This window comes from Phalacrocorax aristotelis, chromosome 4 (assembly GCF_949628215.1).
Source record: "Phalacrocorax aristotelis chromosome 4, bGulAri2.1, whole genome shotgun sequence".
Taxonomy (NCBI): Eukaryota; Metazoa; Chordata; class Aves; order Suliformes; family Phalacrocoracidae; genus Phalacrocorax; species Phalacrocorax aristotelis.
This window is the reverse complement of record NC_134279.1, coordinates 71,113,015-71,133,233: the sequence shown is the minus strand read 5'-3', so window position 1 is coordinate 71,133,233 and position 20,219 is coordinate 71,113,015. Positions and strand designations below refer to the sequence as shown.

At 43.8% G+C, this 20,219-nt stretch overlaps 1 protein-coding gene across 1 annotated transcript; it reads right to left on the bottom strand.

Moving 5' to 3' along the window:
* Window positions 1-4,736: 4,736 nt before the first annotated feature.
* Window positions 4,737-9,596, bottom strand: S100P (S100 calcium binding protein P). The gene is made up of 2 exons (XM_075092465.1): window positions 9,227-9,596; window positions 4,737-5,707 (listed from the first exon to the last, which is right to left on the bottom strand). Exons 1-2 carry the CDS (start codon window positions 9,362-9,364, stop codon window positions 5,558-5,560), a joined length of 288 nt encoding a protein of 95 aa, XP_074948566.1. The 5' UTR covers window positions 9,365-9,596; the 3' UTR covers window positions 4,737-5,557.
* Between the last annotated feature and the right edge of the window lie 10,623 nt (window positions 9,597-20,219).

Here is a 20,219-nt window from a genome sequence, read left to right as displayed (position 1 = left end):
TTTGAACACAATTTCCCAGCTCCTACAGCAGCATTTCACTGTCAGACTGTTACATAAAAGATAGGTAGCATCTCCTCCTCCTCTACCGACCTTTTATAAGGAAACCAGCAGCTAAAATGTGTTTTGTAAAGAGCTTGATCTTGGCACTGTAGGTCAAGTGTTGAAGATGTTGCTAGAGTGGGATGCTCGGAGGCCCTTGGGAGAGAAATGTCCAGTTTCCAGCCCCAAACTGGGTTTACTGGAGAGATAAACACTATGTTTGACCTGGTGAATTATTTTTTTCCATAAGCCCCACTGAACTTGAAGGTAAAATAATGAGGAACCTTCCCAGGTAAAACCACAAGCAACTTCAGGGTTAGGTAACATTACACCTATTTCCTCCTGTATATACACTCAGAAATAAGATTTTAATATGTCATTTTAAAATAACTGAAGTCTTGGCAGTACCCCACCAAATTTCAAAATGACAACTATAAATACTGCAGTAACTTCATCTATAGAAGGTATCTACTGTTAATACAAATTTATATTTTTTCTGTATAAGAGAACAAAAATACATATTGGCTGGTTTGCTGCTTGGCTGACTTTCTGCCCTCTGCCTTTAAGCCTTGACTAACTTGAAACTCATCACAGATGATGATTTCCCATATTGCCATTTGCTAGTAACATCTTTTCCCATGTCTTATTTTCTGTTGATGTAAGTCAAACATGTCCTGTCTGCAACTGTTAGCTCATATTTGCTGAGCTGCTTGTCCTGTCTTCTCTTCCTTTCTCTTACATCTGCCTTATACTGTTTCTTAAAGTTTCTCATTCTGTGCAATACACTTAGGCGTAAGAGCTGGGATCAAATGGTAGGTATAAAACCAGGTCTAGCACCTCTGCAATTTGAACCTCAGATGACAGAAGTTTACCCAGGGAAGGAAATACACAGTCTATTCTGCATAAACGGTGGGTTCATAGCAAAAAGTAGTAATACTGGGGAAGAAAATTGGTGGATTGAGAGACATTAAAGTGACTCTGCTGAAATGCTTTTAGGTTAAATAATATATTCTGAAAAGTCATTTTTGTTCTATGATAAGGTGGGAACCATAGATTAATTTCTTTTATTCCTGGATCATTTTCTCTCTGAGGTGTCATCAACTGAACTTTCAGTACTACATTGAAATGAATATTCATCACTGAGTTACAGCTTTTGAAAGATCTGGGGGGGGGGAGAAAACCCAAACCTCTTTTCTTCCCCCTCTTTCTGCAGCTCTGAACCTGCACAGCTCCCTCTGGTTAGCAATGCAACATGCAGCATCTGTGTGCCCCTGGGCACTGTCCTTAGGCTCTCCGGGTGTCCCCACAGGTACTGGTGGGACGAGGGGGCCGAAGGAGAGTTAAACACAAGCGTTTGCAGGACTGGGGCCTGCCGCAACAATAAGGAACATAATATCCCACTCTTTTCATAGCACAGTTGAGCTGGCAGTGAGATAGATAGCTCAGGTTCTCCTTCATGGATGCAAGGGTGCTTGAGCTCATCACAGTTGGTTGGTACCCATTTTGGTATGGACTGTACCAAAGCTGGAGCGGTTATAAAGCAGCTTCATGCTGCTGTGAGCAGAACTGCAGATAAGCAAAATAAACCAAGTCTTCAAATGCCCTACGAGCAAAGATAAAACCTGCACAAAATCAGGAAAATGGGCAAAATGGCATTAGAGAGTGAGTGAAATTGTGTGGTTATTGGACACCAGGGGCAGGAAGTTTAGGAAATAAGAGTGAAACAGGGGCTAAATTACAGTATTGCTCACACTGATATACAGCTCTCACTGCTGAACAGTGTGGTTTAAAAATCTGATAGAGAAAATGGAATGATAAGGTGAATCTCTTGGCTGACAAGACAAGAGCTTTTCACCAATATGTTCTTTAAAGGATGTGTATTAAAGCAATCCTAGTGGGGTGTAGAAGGGTACTACAATAAATTGCACAAGGGATTTGCAATTTACAGACAAAGGCAAACACCTTTCACAAGGGTGAAACTGGGATGCTGCAGCTAAACCCTATGAAAAGCCCAAGCAAGGGAGCCTCTGTGTGGCGCTCGGCTCCTGCTGCTTCCACTGCCATCAGTGGAATGCTCTCGACGGGACATACAGTGTTTGTTTAGAGAGAAAATTGCCATGATGTTACGAACATTTCCGAAATTTTTAAACTCTTAACACGTATTCTTTACATTCTGTCTCAATAACGATACATGGAATTTTGGGCCCAGTGGGTAATAAAATGGCTGCATTTAGTGCCACACAGTGGTAAAAAAAATATTCCAGTGAAGATGGATATTACAAGGCAACACAGAGGAAATCTTTTATGCACTAATGCTACACTTGGAAAAGGAAAAATACGTTGAAAAAAATTATGACACACCATTCAATTGGTGACAGGTATCACCTAAATTTCCTCTCCTGAGGATGATTTATACCACTAGCTAGCTAGATACATGAGATAGGAGATTTACCTCTGTAATTTATAATCAACTTCCTTTGCAACAGGGAGAGGTCTTTGCTCATTTATAGCCTTGACAAAATAGTGAGGGGTGTGATGCTGGAATCTGCCAGCCCTTGCAGGTGACGAGCTGCAAGGCAGTCGTTGGGCAGGGACATATGGGATTAGCGCTGTAAAGGTATCTCAAATGACTGAAGTAATACAGAGTAGCCTCTGAAAAAAGGGCTAATTTGGGATCTCTGGATTGGGAAGGATTTTTCAAATTTTCATGACGAGTAGTTTTCTTGCTCAGGTGCCACAGAGAAATATTACCATTGCCAATAAAGCAAGTAACGTTATTTCTGCAAGTGTAATATATATGATGGAATTCATCTCCAGCCATCCAGGAACTCAGCAGCCCTCTGCGTGCTGTTCAGCATGACTGTGTGCCACAAGGATTTGGGGACTAGAAGGCAGACCCCTGCTCAAAATGCTCAATTGCAAGAGCTCAGTCTGTAGAAGCGCTGGAACGGGGACAAACTCCTGCTGTATATTTCAGCAGGGGACAGGCATGCTCACACACCCAGGCAGACACACGTACGCATACTGCTTCTTTCTCGAGAAATCTCTTGCATGCACAGATACTCTGTGAAGTCTATCAGAGCGTGAGGAATAACAGGGATTAGAGCTTTAAAGACCTTACTGGGTCAACAGCTCTGGTCAGGACAGAGCCGTGTTCACCAAGGGAAGCCCAGCCCCTGGATCACGATTGCTTGATGTGACCCAACAGTGCTGGGGCAGAGGAGAACAGAGCCTTTCCCGAAGCAGATGGCAGTCACATCCATTAAAATGCATTGGGACTCCGCACCCTTGGTATTAGGAATAAAGTTTTAAGTGATGCCTAGTCCAGTTAGTCAATACAACCAAACCAAGAAACAAAAGGCAGCTAGAGGAAAGGACAGCTGCAATGCTTAAAAAGGCTGAAACAATCTAATAGGCTGCAAAAGATGAAAACTCATCTTTAAAAAGATGAATACATTTAAACATATATATACGTATACATGATTATGAATGGGTTGAAACCGCGGCTTAACTTTAGACTCGGGAAATGTAGTGGAACTAAGTTCGTGGTCCAGCTCCAGGTATGTGACTTGTCCAGTTAGCTCATTGTACCAGGCTTCAGCAGGAAGAGGAGAATGTTTCTGCAGTTAAAGCAGTGCTCTGCAGCTACAGAGCTCTTCCTCCTACATTTGCTGCGCAGCGTCATCTCCCATGGCCCCCAGCCGGAGCTGGAGCACTGTGCAAGGAAGTTGTGCAGCCGAAGAGGGGGGCAAGTGCCTTTACCTGCACAGCGCATTTGTACATGCAGTAAGACAGGGAATGACTTGGCTCTTGGCATAAGATTGGAACAGCACCAAACAGGGCTGTTCTGAAGCTAAAGGAACTAAACCTGACATTTTTGCAGTTGCACTGGGATGCTCATCTGCAAAATGCTCCAAAACAGCACTTGGTTCAATCTTGCTTCAGCGGCAGGGTTGTAGCTGATGTCTGTTGCCTGCTCCACTGAAAGCAAACTCTTGCACTTCTCTGCACAGTTTCTCAGGTAAAAAAGCAAGAATTGCTGTCATTATCTTGCTTCACACAAAAATATTACGGCTTACTATTTCGAGGGTATTTAAATTTATTTTAAATAAAATGGTTATAGTGTGCAACCCTACCTACATTGCCAATGGTATAGTAATATTATATTGATACAAAAGTCTTATCATGTTATAGGAAGTAAAGCCATATGAGCTGGATGAGATGGTTCACCAGCACATAAAATTGCACAGAATTCTCCATGCTGAAAAAAAATGTGGTTGTCTTTGGGGAGGTGGTTGGGGGGAGTTGTTTGTTTGGGTTTTTTTGTTTGTTTTTTGTTTTTGTTTTCACCAGGAAGGAGCCTACATGGCAGCCCTGCAACAACCACACAGCTGGGGTACCAAACAGGCTCAAAGGCAGCCCCAGTGAGACCCATCCCGTACAGTTGTGGTGGCACACGCTCTAAAAGATTTTTGTAACAGTGGACTAAATTAGATTTAGGATCATATGTACAAATATGATTTATGCAACCACAATGCTGCTCACAAGGCCTAGAGGATTGTTCCCAGCCTACTCCCCTGTATAGACCCACCCAAGGCTGGTCTAAAACCCAGTCAAGCTAATCAGTGGAGACAGTTTCAACAAAAGATACTTGATTAACTGGAAACAGGTGTATATTAGAATACAAAGAACTTAATGTCTTGGAATTGTTAACTTTAGTTGAACCTTTAGTAGTACATCTTGAAGACTCTCTCAGAATTGTATAGGATGGGATTAGAAGAAAGGGGCAATTGTGAAGATAGCGACCCAGAAACAAGACGACCCTGAAACTGAAACAGGAATTGGAACCAGAAAAGACGAATTCAGCTGAGACAAGGAATATAATGGACTTTAATAAATGAATAATTTTGAGAACTAAAAGGTCAGATGGAAATTTACAAAGACCTTGGACTTTAAGTAATAGATGAGGTAATGGGACTTAAACGGTATATAAGCTGTACGATATTTTGGACAACTGCCACCCACTGAGGTGACGGCCCAACTCTAAGTTGCGAATAAAGCAAACCTAGAGATACCCACATCTGGTCTATTTATCCTTTAACAACGCATGGATCAGGTTTAGGCTGCTGCCTCCATCAGCTGAGGCTCAGCAGCCTGTATCCCAGAGATGTTGCTGTATAAAAGCAGCCTCCAGCTGTCTCATGGTTCCAGCAGTATTTATCCTTGTGCAGCCTCTGTGATGAGATGACAAGGGGGCCTTTTGGCTAAGAGAAGAGTTTTAAAAAGCAAAGAAAGAGAGAAACTACTCAGTATGAGTTGGTGGGAGCCATCAAACCCAGGCTCTTCCATAAAGGAGTAGAAATTAAAATTCCAGACACATAAGTAAGCACAGTAGGATTTATTTTTACAGCCCAGCATGCTTGTAAACTGCATAGCGGTACATGGAAGGAATGAAGGGATCCATACCACTAGCATATGGAGCACAGGCAAAGACAGCTTCTTGCAAGCAATTCAACAATTATTTGGCTGCTTTCTGCTCAAAATAGTTGTGACAGCAGCAAGTCAGAGCTGCCACAAAGATGACAAATTCTCTGAAGTCCACTTGGGAATCGCTGTTTTCGTCCAGGTTCTTGAAGACTTTATCAATGGCATCCTTGTCCTTCCCTGACTGCAAAAGAAAAAGAGCAGGTTGAGGTGAGAAGTGGCACAAACCTTAACCCAGAGTTGTAACTACCTGTACCCCGAGCAAGGGCCCTGGTGGGGCTCTGGGCCCTCGCCGAGGCGTGCAGGGTGGGGGGCACCTGCGGAGCGTGAGGCTGATGCCAGCTCGGGCATGCTGTACCTTTCTGCGAGGGGGTGATGCAGGTGCAACAGCTCCTTGCCATAAGCCTGCCTGAGTGTCAGGTTATCACATTTTCTGCTAGTGAGACCTTTTTTTTTAAAAAAATTCTCTTTGCTTATTTTGTGCATTATATCTCTGGGTATAAAGCTGTGAGTTCCTTTGCACCATGCTTGGCTGAGACAACTGCTCAGCACCCAGCGCAGGACGTGGGCCATGTCCCCAGGGCACCATACTGTCACCTGCCCGCCTGGGGGAAGCTGCACATCTCCTCCTTCTGCTGCCTGAAAAGTACATCCTTCCCCCTGCGACTTATGCTGCTGCTGGGGTTGGGCCCAGGCATGTGGGGAGCAGGCAGTGGTTGGGGGCCTCTGGGTGTTGGTGGGGCAAGTGTAAGTCCCAGCATCCTCCTGGCACGGGCGCAGACCTGCATCTTCCCACCCTCTGCACAGCGACAATGAGCGCATCACAGCCCCCATCCCCCCATCCCCCCCCCCCAAGGTTTATGTTCCCAGGTTTATTACACCTGAAAGCCGTGGTCACATGGCACAGAGAGAGAGGCATGTTTTCTGCATTTTAAAAAACATTTATCATGTCTAAGCTGTGTAACGCGAAGTCCCGAGGACGTTAGCCGGCTGAACTAAATGCCATGCGTTCCCCAGCTGCTCCCACGGGTGGGCTCGGCTGGAGCTCAGGCAGGCTGCAGTCCTGCAGAATGCGGCGCTCCTGGGGCAAATGTCAGATTTAAGCTTCGTTAAGCACCGCCACCCCAGCAAAGACGAAAATGGTCTCAGAAGTTCCCCAAGTGCTCCCTATGGCGTCAGTGCCAGGCACAAGCTGCTCACAGGACCTGGTGTCCGGGAAGGCACTTCCTGCAGCAAGTGTGGTGCTGAGCTGAGTTATGGCAGGAAAAAATATCAGAAAAATCTTTTTCTTGCTAAGTTGCCATAATTCTGATGCACTAACTGAACCAGTACATCTCGAGGCTGGTGTGAAGTGAGGTACCATCCAAGTAAAAAGCGATCTTTATTTCTTTTTTTATATTTTGCAAAAAAAAAACCCAAAAGGGGTTGTGGTTTTTTTTCCTGAAGTAGCTTACAGGAGGGCTTTTTGGCTTCAGTCCTGGCACTGATTAACTCCAGTGATTTTTAGAAAATGCAGTTTTAAAAATAAACAAGGGATGGCAGTAGAGATCTATATAAGGTAGGAAACAACCGTGTGGATTTTTTTTGAAGCTAAACAAAAAACAAATCTGCTATTATACTAGAAAAAACTATATAAACTCTTAAAAAATTTCCAAGAATTTAAAATAATGTCTACCTGAATTGAAATCTGATGGCACTTCTTGATCATGGTCTAATCAACTACATTTCTCATTGCACTTTTAAAATCAGTAAAAAGTGAACCAGTTCCCTAGATTTGACTGATGAACATCTCTGGAAGGTTTTATTCCTTTTCACTTTGCAAATTAAAATTAGTTTTAAGCAAATATTTTAAATCTTTTAGTGAAATATATGAACTAGTTTTAGCCTCTGAACTACTGAAATGCACATGGGAATTATTCTTTGGAAACTTTATAACTGAGTCCAATACTTCAGTCCTGAGGTATGGATTTATTTCTGCCTCTGGCTGATTTAAGAACTATCTAGATAGTTGTGAGCTGTATCAGCTGTAACCAATTCTAAGACCAGAAATATACATGCATATTTAAAGGACGCAGTTTCCCAGAATATTCTTGCAAATAAAAAAATATGGATCTAAGTGTCAGGAAAATTCAGGTAAAGTTTTCTTCTGAAGTTGGAATTATGTTCTCAGTTTCTTACTTGCAGTTATTAGTCTGCAAGGCAGGACGTTGTTGGTTTAAATTTATTTTAAGTTTTGGCATAAATGCTATTTTGTGTTTTTTTTTTTTTCTTAGAATAGGTAAAATGGGAAAGGGAGTTGGAGATGAGAGCATAAGAGGAGATTCAGCTATTTCTCTTCCTGTAAAATTCCAGTTTTTCCAGCAGTTTCAGGAAATAAGTAGAACCAGTAAGAGCAGCTGTGGGGAACTGGAAAAGGTGGTGCCTGGCCAGTAAATATAGTCAGGAACAATGTTTGAGCATCAGCCCGTTTGGTAGTTGTCTAGCACAGCGGCTCCCCGATTTTATTTAGACCAAATGTCAAGTTTCTGGGGAACTTCCGTGCTCCCTTAGAATTATGGCTTTGTTGTTGGTTTGTTTTTTCTTTCTGTGGAAGTGCTACAGGTAACATACAGCTCCATGACCAGGAGCAGGATGCTTCCTTTGATGCTGTTGGGTCACACCCACTGATTGGTTTTACAGAGTTTTTTCAGGAACATTTTCATTTATCCCCCCTGAGCCATCCAGGTTCTTATTCTGAAAATTGCATCTGTTTCATTTGTCAGTCATAAATCCAGCAGGCATGGGTTTCATATGGTGGTTTCAAGTAGCTTGCATGGCAAGGTACTAAATTGTATCAAGTAACCTGGCTGCAGTGCCCTGAAATAGCTGTTAAAAAATTGAATTATGCTGGATACAAAAAGTGGTGGCTAAATTTGAACCATTTGGTTCCAGTCTTTTGCAATTAAGAACATTAACTGTACAGATAGATAAACATTACTTCTAGGTGGAAAGAGCAAGACATTTAAGAGTGTTTTCTGGATTTTTAGTGAAGGGAAGCAAATTAAAAACAATTGAAAATGAAAAGCATTTTGTCTCCCAGGCAGCTAAAGTTTTTACTATAATATATTAAGCATTTTTAATAACTACTAAAAGAAATTGTATATATATATGAAAAAAAAACCTACTTAAATGGACCTGATGATTACATACAAACTTATGTTGTAAAATACTTTTTCAGGTCTTTCTTTTACTATTAAAGACAAATGCAAACCAGTTTTCTTTGAGTTCATCTGTTGTTTACACGTCATTTGGATGTGCATACTGAGTATGCAGTATAAATACCTTGAGAAAGTAAGTGGATAAATATTTAAAGAGATTCCCCATCTGCAATCAAGATCTTCAATTGCCAACACCATAAGTACCTTCACAGCAGTTGTGACATGATGTGAGCTCATAAATCCAGGGACAAACAGAAGTAGGTGAATTTGGAAGATGAAACCCATTCTATTTCAAAGCCATTGTCCTGATAACTGAAGTGATGGATTTAGGAAACAGGGAATGGCCCTGAATGTTAGAATCAGTTTAACAGACTTCTTTATTTAAAAGTTTTCTACAAACCATTGCCTATTTCTGGATGTAATTTCCCCTATAATATACTAAAAGCTATGTCTGCAGGCAGCCCTTGCACCTGCTACACAGAAATGATGCCACACTGTTCTCTTACCGCGAGGAAGTTTGGGAGCTCTTTTTCCAGGAGGGTCTTTAGTTCTGCTTTGGTGAGGGTTTGCCTGTTGCCGTCAGTCTTGGCATACTTGTCAAAGACAGCAATGGTCATGCCCATCGCAGTTTCCAGCTGAGACATGTTGCTTCTGGAGTGTGACTTTCTTCTGAACAGGAACAGCCTCAGGGCTCTCTCAGAGGATGAGACAGGTCTTTTTCTGAGGTGCTTTATTCAACTGTTCCATCCAATCAACGGCAGCACACCAGAGGGACAGTTATCCCTCAGCAAACATCCGTATCTGAGCACTGCTTGGAGTACACGCCTCTGCGCTGACAGCTTTTCAAAACTCAAACTTTATCACCCTGGTGTGGCTGGTACCACCAGTTGCTCACCGGTAGAAACCAGCCTCTCCTTCCAGATACACAGTGTGACTAACAAATGAAAATCAGGTTTTGATACTGGCTGTTTGCTCAAGAATCAGATTTGTTCCTTCAGATACCCCCAGCTGAGCAGAGGGTTGATAGCCCAGATTCGGCAGAGTATAGGCTAGCCTGCTCAGGCGGAAAAGGAGCATCTCACGTCTCCTTCACTACCATAGTTAGGGGCTCTGTGAGGTGCTGCCAAGAGCAGACATAGACTGCCCTCTCTGCCATGCAGAGGACCTTGTTGCAGACCAGATGGCTCACTGGCACACACTGCGGGTGGGATTCACCAGATCAAAAGTAGAGGTCTTCAATGCAGACAGCTACCTTGGTCTACCTGGGCTTGCACTCAGGCCAGAGTGGATGTCTGAAACAAGTCTGATGAACCAACATCTATCCAGGGCCAGTAAAGGAAGCCTTGCAGAGCTGCTCCACAAAGAACTTGCTCAGACTGGGATATCCAAAGGAGTAAATCTGATACTTGATCTAACAGCCAGTATCAAAATCTATCTTGAGCTGCAGTGAAATAACTTGTTAATGACCCTATGCAGCATCAAACCTTGCAATAAGATGGACTGTACTGAAAACAAAAGGTCGTTTTGAAGCCCTGCGGTCCTCTGTGTCTTCTGATAACCTTAGTGATTGTTTTGAAAACCGTGGTCACCCCATAATTAAAACACCAAACACACTGGACCCACATCTACGAACAACAGATCTGTTTGAGGGTCTGCGCTGGGAGCTGAGCGGTACGTGGACAGTGTTAGCTCAAGTGGTGGAAGCTGGTCAGCTACAGCTACACTGACTTTTGAACAAGTTAAAATTTCTGGCCAAGCAGCAGGGTAACTTGGCCTCTGTCAACCTCCAGGTGGCTACACTAGACCTGGAGAAGCTCATTTCGGGTGAGTTACATCTACATGAGAGTATTCAGGGTGGTCACACTCTGAGCAAATTATTTGGGGGAACCTATCAAAACCAGGACATAGTGCATGAATAACGCTGATGGACCCCAGGGTGCAGTGTTCTCTGCAAAATACCCTGACTATGGATTCACAAAATTAAACCTGAGTTTGGATGTCTTTGGACATACATCTGCATGCTTGAAGATAAGTTTCCAGTCACAGAATCATAGAATCATAGAATCGTTAAGGTTGGAAAAGATCCTTAAGATCATCAAGTCCAACCGCTAACCTATCACTGCCAAGTCCACCACTAAACCATATCCTCAAGCACCACGTCTACCCTTCTTTTAAAAACCTCCAGGGATGGAGACTCAACCACCTCCCTGGGCAGCCTCTTCCAATGTTTGACAGCCATTTCGGTGAAGAATTTTTTCCTAATATCCAACCTAAACTTCCCCTGGCGCAGCTTGAGGCTATTTCCTCTTGTCCTATCGCTTGTTACTAGGGAGAAGAGACCCACCCCCACCTCACTACAACCTCCTTTCAGGTAGTTGTAGAGAGCGATAAGGTCTCCCCTCAGCCTCCTCTTCTCCAGGCTAAACAACCCCACCTCCATCAGCTGCTCCTCATAAGACCTGCTGTCCAGACCCTTCACCAGCTTCGTTGCCCTTCTCTGGACACGTTCCAGCACCTCGATGTCCTTCTTGTACTGAGGGGCCCAAAACTGATCACCTCCCTGCTCCTGCTGGCCAGACCATTCCTGATACAAGCCAGGGTGCCATTGGCCTTCTTGGCCGCCTGAGCACACTGCTGGCTCATGTTCAGGCGGCTGCCAACCAACACCCCCAGGTCCTTCTCCTCTGGGCAGCTCTCCAGCCACTCCTCCCCAAGCCTGTAGCGTTGCATGGGGTTGTTGTGACCCAAGCGCAGGACCCGGCACTTGGCCTTGTTGAATCTCGTACCGTTGGCTCCTGCCCAACGATCCAGCCTATCCAGGTCCCTCTGTAGGGCCTTCCTGCCCTCCAGCAGAGCGACACTTCCACCCAGCTTGGTGTCATGTGCAAACTTACTGAGGGGGCACTCAATCCCCTCATCCAGATCATCAGTGAAGATATTGAACAGGACCGGCCCCAACACTGAGCCCTGGGGAACACCACTTGTGACCGGCCGCCAACCGGATTTGACTCCATTCACCACCACTCTCTGGGCTCGGCTGTCCAGCCAGTTTTTAACCCAGCGCAGAGTGCACTTGTCCAAGCCGTGAGCAGCCAGCTTCTCCAGGAGAATGCTGTGGGAGACAGTGTCAAAGGCCTTACTAAAGTCCAGGCAGACAATGTCCACAGCCTTCCCCTCATAGAAGGAGACCATGGAAGTGAGGCATGACCTCCCTTTCATAAACCCATGTTGGTTGAGCCCGATCCCTTGGTTGTCCCGCATGTGCTGCGTAATGGCATTCAAGATGATCTGCTCCATGACTTTTCCTGGCACCAAGGTCAGGCTGACAGGCCTGTAGTTCCCCAGATCCTCCTTCCAACCCTTGTTGTACAGAGGCATCACATTTGCTAGTTTCCAGTCATCTGGGACCTCCCTGATTGACCAGGACTGCTGATAAATGATGGAGAGTGGCTGGGCGAGCTCCTCTGCCAGCTCCCTCAGTATCCTTGGGTGGATCCCATCCGGCCCCATGGACTTGATAACATCCAGGTGAAGGAGCAGGTCGGTGACTGCCACCTCTTCAACAGCTGGGACTTCATTCTGCATACTAGCTCCATCTCCCAGCACAGGGGCCTGACAACCCTGAGGATGACCAGTCTGACTGTTAAAGACTGAGGCAAAGAAAGCATTAAGTACCTCAGCCGCCTTCTCATTTTTTCGTGGCAAGGTTACCTTCTGCATCCAACAAAGGAGGAAAATTGTCCCTGACCCTCCTTTTGTCACTGATATCTTTATAAAAACATTTTTTATTATCTTTAATGGTGGCAGCAAGTTTAAGTTCCATCTGGGCCTTTGTCTTTCTAATCTTTTCCCTGCATAACCTCACAACGTCCTTGTAGTCCTCCTGAGTCACCTGCCCCTTCTTCCAAAGGCAGCAAGCCCTCCTTTTTTCTTGGGTTCCAGCCAAAGCTCCCTATTCAGCCAAGCCGGTCTTCTCCCCTACCTGCTTGACTTACAGCACATGGGGACAGCCTGCTCCTGCGCCTTTGAGACTTCCTTCTTTAATAACATCCAGCCTTCCTGGCCTCCTTTGCCCTTCAGGACTGACTCCCAAGGGACTCTGTTAACCAGACTCCTTAACAGTCCAAAGTCTGCCCTTCTGAAGTGCAGGGTAGTGGGTTTGCTGACCCTTCCTTACTTCTCCAAGAATCGAGAACTCTATCATGTCATGGACGCTGAGCCCAAGACAGCCTCCGACCACCACATCACCCACCAGGCCTTCTCTGTTCATAAACAGCAGGTCCAGTGGGGCACCTCCCCTGGTTGGCTCGCTCACCAGCTGCGTCAGGAAGTTATCTCCCACACACTCCAGGAACCTCCGAGACTGCTTTCTCTCTGCTGTGTTGTATTTCCAGCAGACATCCCCCACGAGAACAAGGGCTAGAGATTGTATGACTTCAGCCAACTGCTTGTAGGGTACTTCATCTGTCTCCTCATCCTGGTTGGGTGGTCCATAACAGACTCCCACCAGGATGTCTCCCTTATTGGCCTTCCCCCTGACCCTTACCCATAAGCACTCAACCTTATCATTACCGTCATTGAGTTCTAGACAGTCAAAACACTCTCTAACATACAAGGCTACCCCTCCACCTCTTCTTCCTTGCCTGTCCCTTCTAAAGAGCTTGTAGCCATCCATTGCAGTGCTCCAGTTGTGCAAGTCATCCCACCATGTTTCTGCGATGGCTACCACATCATAGTTTCCCTGGCACGCAATGGTTTCCAGCTCTTCCTGTTTATTGCCCATGCTGTGTGCATTGGTATAAATGCTCTTTAGTTGATCTATGGATCTCATCTCCAACACAGGCATGCCACCCTAGGCTCATCCCTAGCAAGCCTGGTTTTATCCCCTTCCCGCTTTGTATCTAGTTTAAAGCCCTCTCAACAAGGCCGGCTAGCTCCTGAGCCAGAATCCTTTTCCCCCTTTGCGACAGGTGAACCCCATCTGTCTCCAGCAGGCCTGGGGCCATGTAAACTGCCCCATGATCAAAAAAACCAAAACTCCACCACTGGCACCAGCCTCTGAGCCACGTGTTAATGAGATGGGACTTGCTGTTCCTTTCCGTATGTCTCCCGGCTACCGATGGGATGGAGAAGAACACTACCTGCGCTCCTGATCCTTCAAGTAATCGCCCCAGTTCTCTGAAGTCCCTTTTGATTGTCTTTGCACCTCTCTCAGCTACCTCGTCACTGCCAACGTGAACAACCACTAGCGGATAATAATCGGATCCTTCTACCAGCCTAGGGAGCTTCCTGGTAATGTCTCTTATCCTTGCCCCAGGGAGGCAGCACACTTCCCTATGGGATGGGTCCAGTCGGCGTGTTGGGCCCTCTGTTCCCCTCAGAAGGGGGGTGCCTACGACAATTACCCTTCCTTTTTTCTTACCAGTGGCCATTGTAATGCGTGGGGCTGACTGGTGAGCCTCATACCTATTGTGTAAGGGCACCTGGGGGGGCGAAGTCGGCCGGGATAGGATTCGCCTACTGCGCCGAGCAGGGATCTGAATCCATCTTCCATCTCTTGGGTCCCCTCCCTCTGCCTGGCGGCATGAGGGCAGGGGGGCCACTCCCCTTGATGCTTCTATCTGGTGCGCTTGTCTCAGGGATGGTAGGGAGTGGCTCCTCCAGGCTATCTGCCTCTCGCATTCCCCAATACTCCTCAGTCTTGCAACTTCTTCTTTCAGCTCTGCAACCATGCTGAGCAGATCCTCCACCTGCTCACACCTCACGCGGGTCCTGTCTCGGGAGCCCTCCATGACTGGAGCAGAGCTCTGGCTCTCCCTGCAGCCAGAGACCTGGGTGGCTGCATGTTTTAGTGGGAGTTCTGTCTGCGTTGCCACATGCCTTCTGGCAATAGCTTTTGTCCGAGCTACGTTATGCTATAGACGAGTTAGCAAAAAACCATTTTTTAACTGAAAAGAAAAGTTTAAAAACTAAACTCCATACTCCCAGATGTCTATAGCCACCTGTTCCCCAGGAAAAATCTGTCCTGTAACATGTACAACATCTCAGAGAAGGCTACACATCACAAGTACATGGAACTGTAGTACCTTTCTGAAACCAAAACCCATGATTTTCTGTGTTACATTCTCCAACAAAGGATTTAGCGTTTCCCAGAAAATCATGGCAACATCTCAGCCTGTACGCTTCATTCAAACAGTTCATGAGAACTATTTGTTTCTGTGACTTCAACCTTATGACATAGTTACAACTGATTTGCATTAAGTGGGTGTCATGTTTTGGCTGGGATAGAGTTAATTCTCTTCACTGTAGCTGGTACAGTGCTGTGTTCTGGATTTAGGATGAGAATAATGTTAATAGCACACTGATATTTTAGTTGTTGCCAAGTGGTGCTTACACTAGTCAAGGACTTTTCCAGCCTCTGTTGCTCTGCCGGGTGCACAAAAAGACGGGAGGGGAGGGGGCACAGCTGGGACAGCTGATCCAAACTGGCCAAAGGGATATTCCATATCATGTGACATCATGCTTGGTATATAAACTGGGGGGAGGTGGCTGGGGGAAGCAGCGATCACGGCTCGGGGACCAGCAGTGTCAGTCGGTGGGTGGTGAGTGGTTGCATCACTTATTGTTTGCTTGTTTCTTTCCCCCTCCCCAGGTTTCACTCTCTCTCTCATTATTTTCCTTTTCATTATATTATTACTGTTATTATTATTATTATGATTACTGTTTTATTTTAATTATTAAACTGTTCTTATCTCAACCCATGAGTTTTCTTACTTTTGCCCTTCAGATTCTCTCCCCCATCCCACTGGGGCTAGGGGAGCAAGTGAGCAGCTGCGTGGTGTTTAGTTGCTGGCTGGGGCTAAACCATGACAGTCAGTAAGGGGTTTAAGTAAAGTCTGAAATTTTTACATTAAAGTGCATGTTGAAACCTGTGGGGTTCCTTCAGAAGATGGAAAAAGAAGAGGGCAAACAACTAGTCCTTGTAAGCTATGAACATCAGCTGGTGTTTGCATACACGCACAATGGCAGTCTCTGGTGTGTCAAGTGCCAGGAACTTTTCTTTGTCCTTTTCTGACATACATCTGTAACATTAATACTAAACATGGCCATTAAAGAAAAATAAATTCCTCCCTCTAAAGGAAAACCTAACAAAATAAAATATCTACTTCATGAATTCTCATGGCTTTGAATCATGAACATCGGTGTTAGGTATACAGAAGAAGGAAAAAAGTGCTCTGAAAAGGCAGAGGGGGAGATCCTCAGCTTCAGTCAACAGGATATGTCAGTATGTCCACACCTTTGCCACATAACCTGGCAGAAAAAGTGTCCTCGTTCTTGACCCATTTTCGTCTGCAAACAAAGGTAAGACACAATTTTTGAGAAGGCGGCTCCGAAAGTCCTAAAACACAAAATAAATCTCAGGGCTGGAATTCTTACAAACTGAAGGCCACCATGGTAGCACTGCCTGGTTGGCTTTTTTTTTTAAATGAGTCACATTTGTATTCATGCATGTGCACGCACATCAGTAGCACTCAGACTTTTCAATTCACGCTTTTTGTACTGTTTAAATATTCTCTTACAATTCATTTTTCATTAAAAATAACAGTTCCGTGCACAAGGCACGGACTATTACAACTGTTTGCAAAACCAAAGCAGAGTACAAATAGGAGGCGCACACAGGAGAGCAAGAAGTGTTTTAATGCCAACCCATCTGTCCAGCTCCCCAGTGAGATAAGGCATTTTCTGTGGGCCTGTTTAAATTTTATATTATTATTTTAATGTAAACTATATCCATTATTTGCTTCTCTTAGGTTTCTTTCTTTGCAGAATGGTATAGACAACAGCTTGGATGAGTATTTCCTGAAGGTTTACACAGAATTAGGTCTTGCTGTTCCTAACTTGGGCCAAAAGTTTATATAATTTATGTGATACAAATGTGACTGTCACACACATAATTTTCAAAAACCATTCAGATATACTCAAATTTTATGGCATTTGGCCAAATGTTCAGGCTTTTATGAGATTTGTGTGACCTTGTGCTGATTTCCTCCTAGAGAATAATTTTTATCCTTGCAGCAGCGTCTGTTTTGGAGAAGTCTGAATAAATACCTTTACCAGCTCTACTCTAAAGGGCCATTTGTGTCACAGCCAGCTGAATAGCTGAAATAGGATAAATGAAATGTTAAATTTGTATTAGAGCTTATCATCCCTCAAAGCTTATTCCAAAAGGTGCAAGGAGTTACATGAGAAGCTCTTTTTGACAATTTCCACAACTTTGTTATGTATCTGAGTGGGAGAAGCACGGGAGGAAGAAAACACAATCTGAAACGATGAATTCAGTGTTTTTAAGTTGTATCTTGGCAGCAGTATGGAAAGCACTTTATTTTTCTCTTAGCAAGAGGATAACATCTGAACTATAAACAAGCATTGCATATTCCACACTGAGATAAACTTATCAAACCCCTCAAATCTTCCAGTGTCCTGGATTGTTTGTTAAACTTTGAGTATCGACACGCTTTATTTAATAAAGAGCAAGGTTTTCCTTTGCACTGCTTCTGAAAATTTGCTCTAAGTCTGGTTAACAGTTTTTAAAGGTCATTTCATTTCCACAATGCATGGTAAATTTGTTTACGTCTAGTGATTAAGTGATGCAATTGTTTTGCAAAATACAGTTAGAAAGAGTAGGCTAAACAGGCATGGGGAGGAGTTTGTACAAGCACAGCGTGATGTTCAGTGATACACTGTATGGGTCCTGTTAATTATATATGTATAGGCTTTCATTATTTTATTATAATTTACTTCTCAAAATATCCTGAAACATATTTCACAAGCAATTAATAAGCTCATGTACTGCTTAAGTGAAGTTTAAAGGCAGGTAAAACAGAGAAGACCAAGGTCAGCTAACCGTCTGTGTGACTTTCTGAGCTGAGAGCTGGGGTAATCACACTGTGGTCTGGCACAGCTGTACCGTGGGAAACATACTTTCATCATTGCATATTGACTCTGCTCAAACACAGTTGTTAGTGCACCAGACATAGCCATATTAGACTGTAAAATCAATGAATATATTACAGGCAATAAATGAATATTTGCAGTGTAAATACTTCTGTCTAGTTTTCAATCCTTGATTGAATAATTTCCTGGATGCTATTCTTTACAGGGTTTTTTATACTTCAGTTTTAAGGTTCATGTTATTAAGGGTTCCAAGATGACTTTTAAAAATTATTTTTAGTAATGGCAGAAAAAGAGGCCACACCCTAAGGAAAACTGAATATTGTCCATTCCAGAGCAGTAGTCATGAAATCTAAGTCCCACGATTCCTCACCCAGTCTCACACAAGCAGTCCAACTGTCATTTGCTCTAACACTTACAAAGTACTACTCAGATATAAGCCCATCATGCTAAGCTGTGGTGAGCATAGTAACAAGTTGTTCTTTAGCATGATCAGAAAGAAGAGGAAAAAAGACAAAGAAGAAAAAAGAAAAGAAGAAAAAATTAGAGAAGAAAAGAGAAGAGAAAAAGAAAAAAAGGACAAAAAAAAAAAAGAAAAACCAAAAAGGAAAAAAGGAAAAGACCTGTGAGAGAGGATGGTTGTTTTGTAAACTTTAAAACAGACTGATTGAACATTTTAAAGGAAATTCTTGTTTGTTAGAGAGAGGTAAAGACACGCCAGAATTCCAAGAAAGCTTTCAAAAGACATTTGTATGCAAAGCAGAATATTTTAGCCAAGTTAAGCTCTCATGAACTAAACAATACTCTTTTTCCTTTATTATAAAAAAACATTTTCTCAGAAGGAAGGAATCTCGAAGAGAAATTTGCCTCGTGTTGAGTGTTCATGCAGGCAACACATGGACAAAAAACCTTTGCATCCCCTGAAAACTATTTTTTTTTTTTGCATTTTAAAATATTAATTTATGCAGATCTTGAAGAAATGCGAAGGGTTGCCCTGCTATCACAGAACTGTGTGTAAAGTGAGGTGATACCCATATACACTGTCAGGAAGATTTACAAGGCAATTTGATCGAGCGGCAGTTCCCCAGGCACACACATTTCACAGAGCTGACTGCTTTTGGTTTCCAGAAAGTAATCACAGGGTGTAGCACAACTGATAAGAGGTGGGGCTATTTCAGAAGGCAAACACTGACATCGTTCTGTCATTGTTAACAGGGCAGCAAACAAGAACACTGGGCTCAGAAATACCGAAAGGTGAGGCGAGAAATGGGAACCACAGCATGCTTTTGTAACAGATAATTTCACTTCAGGTTCTGCTTATCCAAAAAAGAGAAGATCTTCAACACATGGGAATAAAAAATGGACCTGCACAGAACTGGGAGAGTCCTTGACTTCGAGGGGGGATCCCAACCATGAACGGATTCTTACCTAAAGCCAGAGGATGCCTGAGTGTGTTGATGAAACGTGGCCATAGATAGAAATGCAGGAGTTGCATTATTTTGACCAAAATTTATCTTTTAAATGTGCAATTCTATCTAGATGGACTATCTACTGGGTGTATTTAATAGAGCAGCCATTTGTGTGATGATTATTGGTTATGGTGTCACGGAAATGGCCTCCACCTGTCTGAGGTCTCATGCTCAGTGCCCAGGCCCACCACTCACGTGACTTTGCTACGACACTGCATATCTGAAGGCGAGATGAGAAACCAGTTGTTATTCTTTCTACTCAGAGGCAGTTAGCTCATTTTTTCCCCACAGAGCTTGATTGAAATGGTAGCTACCCTTTCCATTTCCTTTTTTGCTTGATAGCAGTCCCTGTCCAGATTAGACCTAGAGTTTTTAGGTTAAGCTTAGTCTGTGTTTGAAAAGAAACTTAAAAGGACAAATCATATTTAATATTGTACAGCTGCTAAACTGAGAAAGGAGAGTTATTCTATCTGAGCAAACCCAATCAGCCCACTGGTATTTTTGGAGTGTGCGTCACCTTAATACCTGACCTTTTTCTACTGTCTTTGTTAGAGATACTTATCTTGTTTTTCCTCTTTCCAGAATTAAAAGCTATGAAATAAGAAAGGAACAATATCCATTACTTGCTTTCAGTATTTATTTCCACAGCAGTTTCAGAAGCCCCAACTGTGCAGTGCAATCCTGTCATGCCAGGCAATGTACAGATACAGCATTCCTGGCTCACGGAGGTGATCATTCAGCTTTAGGACAAGACAAGCACATCAGCAGGTACCAGAACATAGAGCATTTCAGAGCAGACGTATGTGACAGATGCGATTTCTTGTTACTCTTTTGAACTCTTACGTTGTTTAGTTATATCTCTAACCCCTGCCTGTCCACTAATAATGCTACACACTTACTCCCTCTCTGCCATATCTTTTTTTATACTCCTCTACCTCTGTGGAGTTGAATACTCCCCGAGACAAAGTTATGAATTTGATAAGAGCAGCTCTGGCTGTATAAGATGTTGCTGAGTCCTGCCAACTGGCTCGCTCTGGAAAAAGCACAAGGGATTAATCCTATCAGCCAACAAAATCCA

Bases quoted from the DNA above. Each gene is read 5' to 3' on its own strand.
- S100P (XM_075092465.1), bottom strand. From the start codon at position 9,364: ATGTCTCAGCTGGAAACTGCGATGGGCATGACCATTGCTGTCTTTGAC. The intron at 5,708-9,226 runs GTAAGAGAACAG...TTTCTTTTGCAG, and splicing joins AGCTCCCAAACTTCCTCGCG to TCAGGGAAGGACAAGGATGC.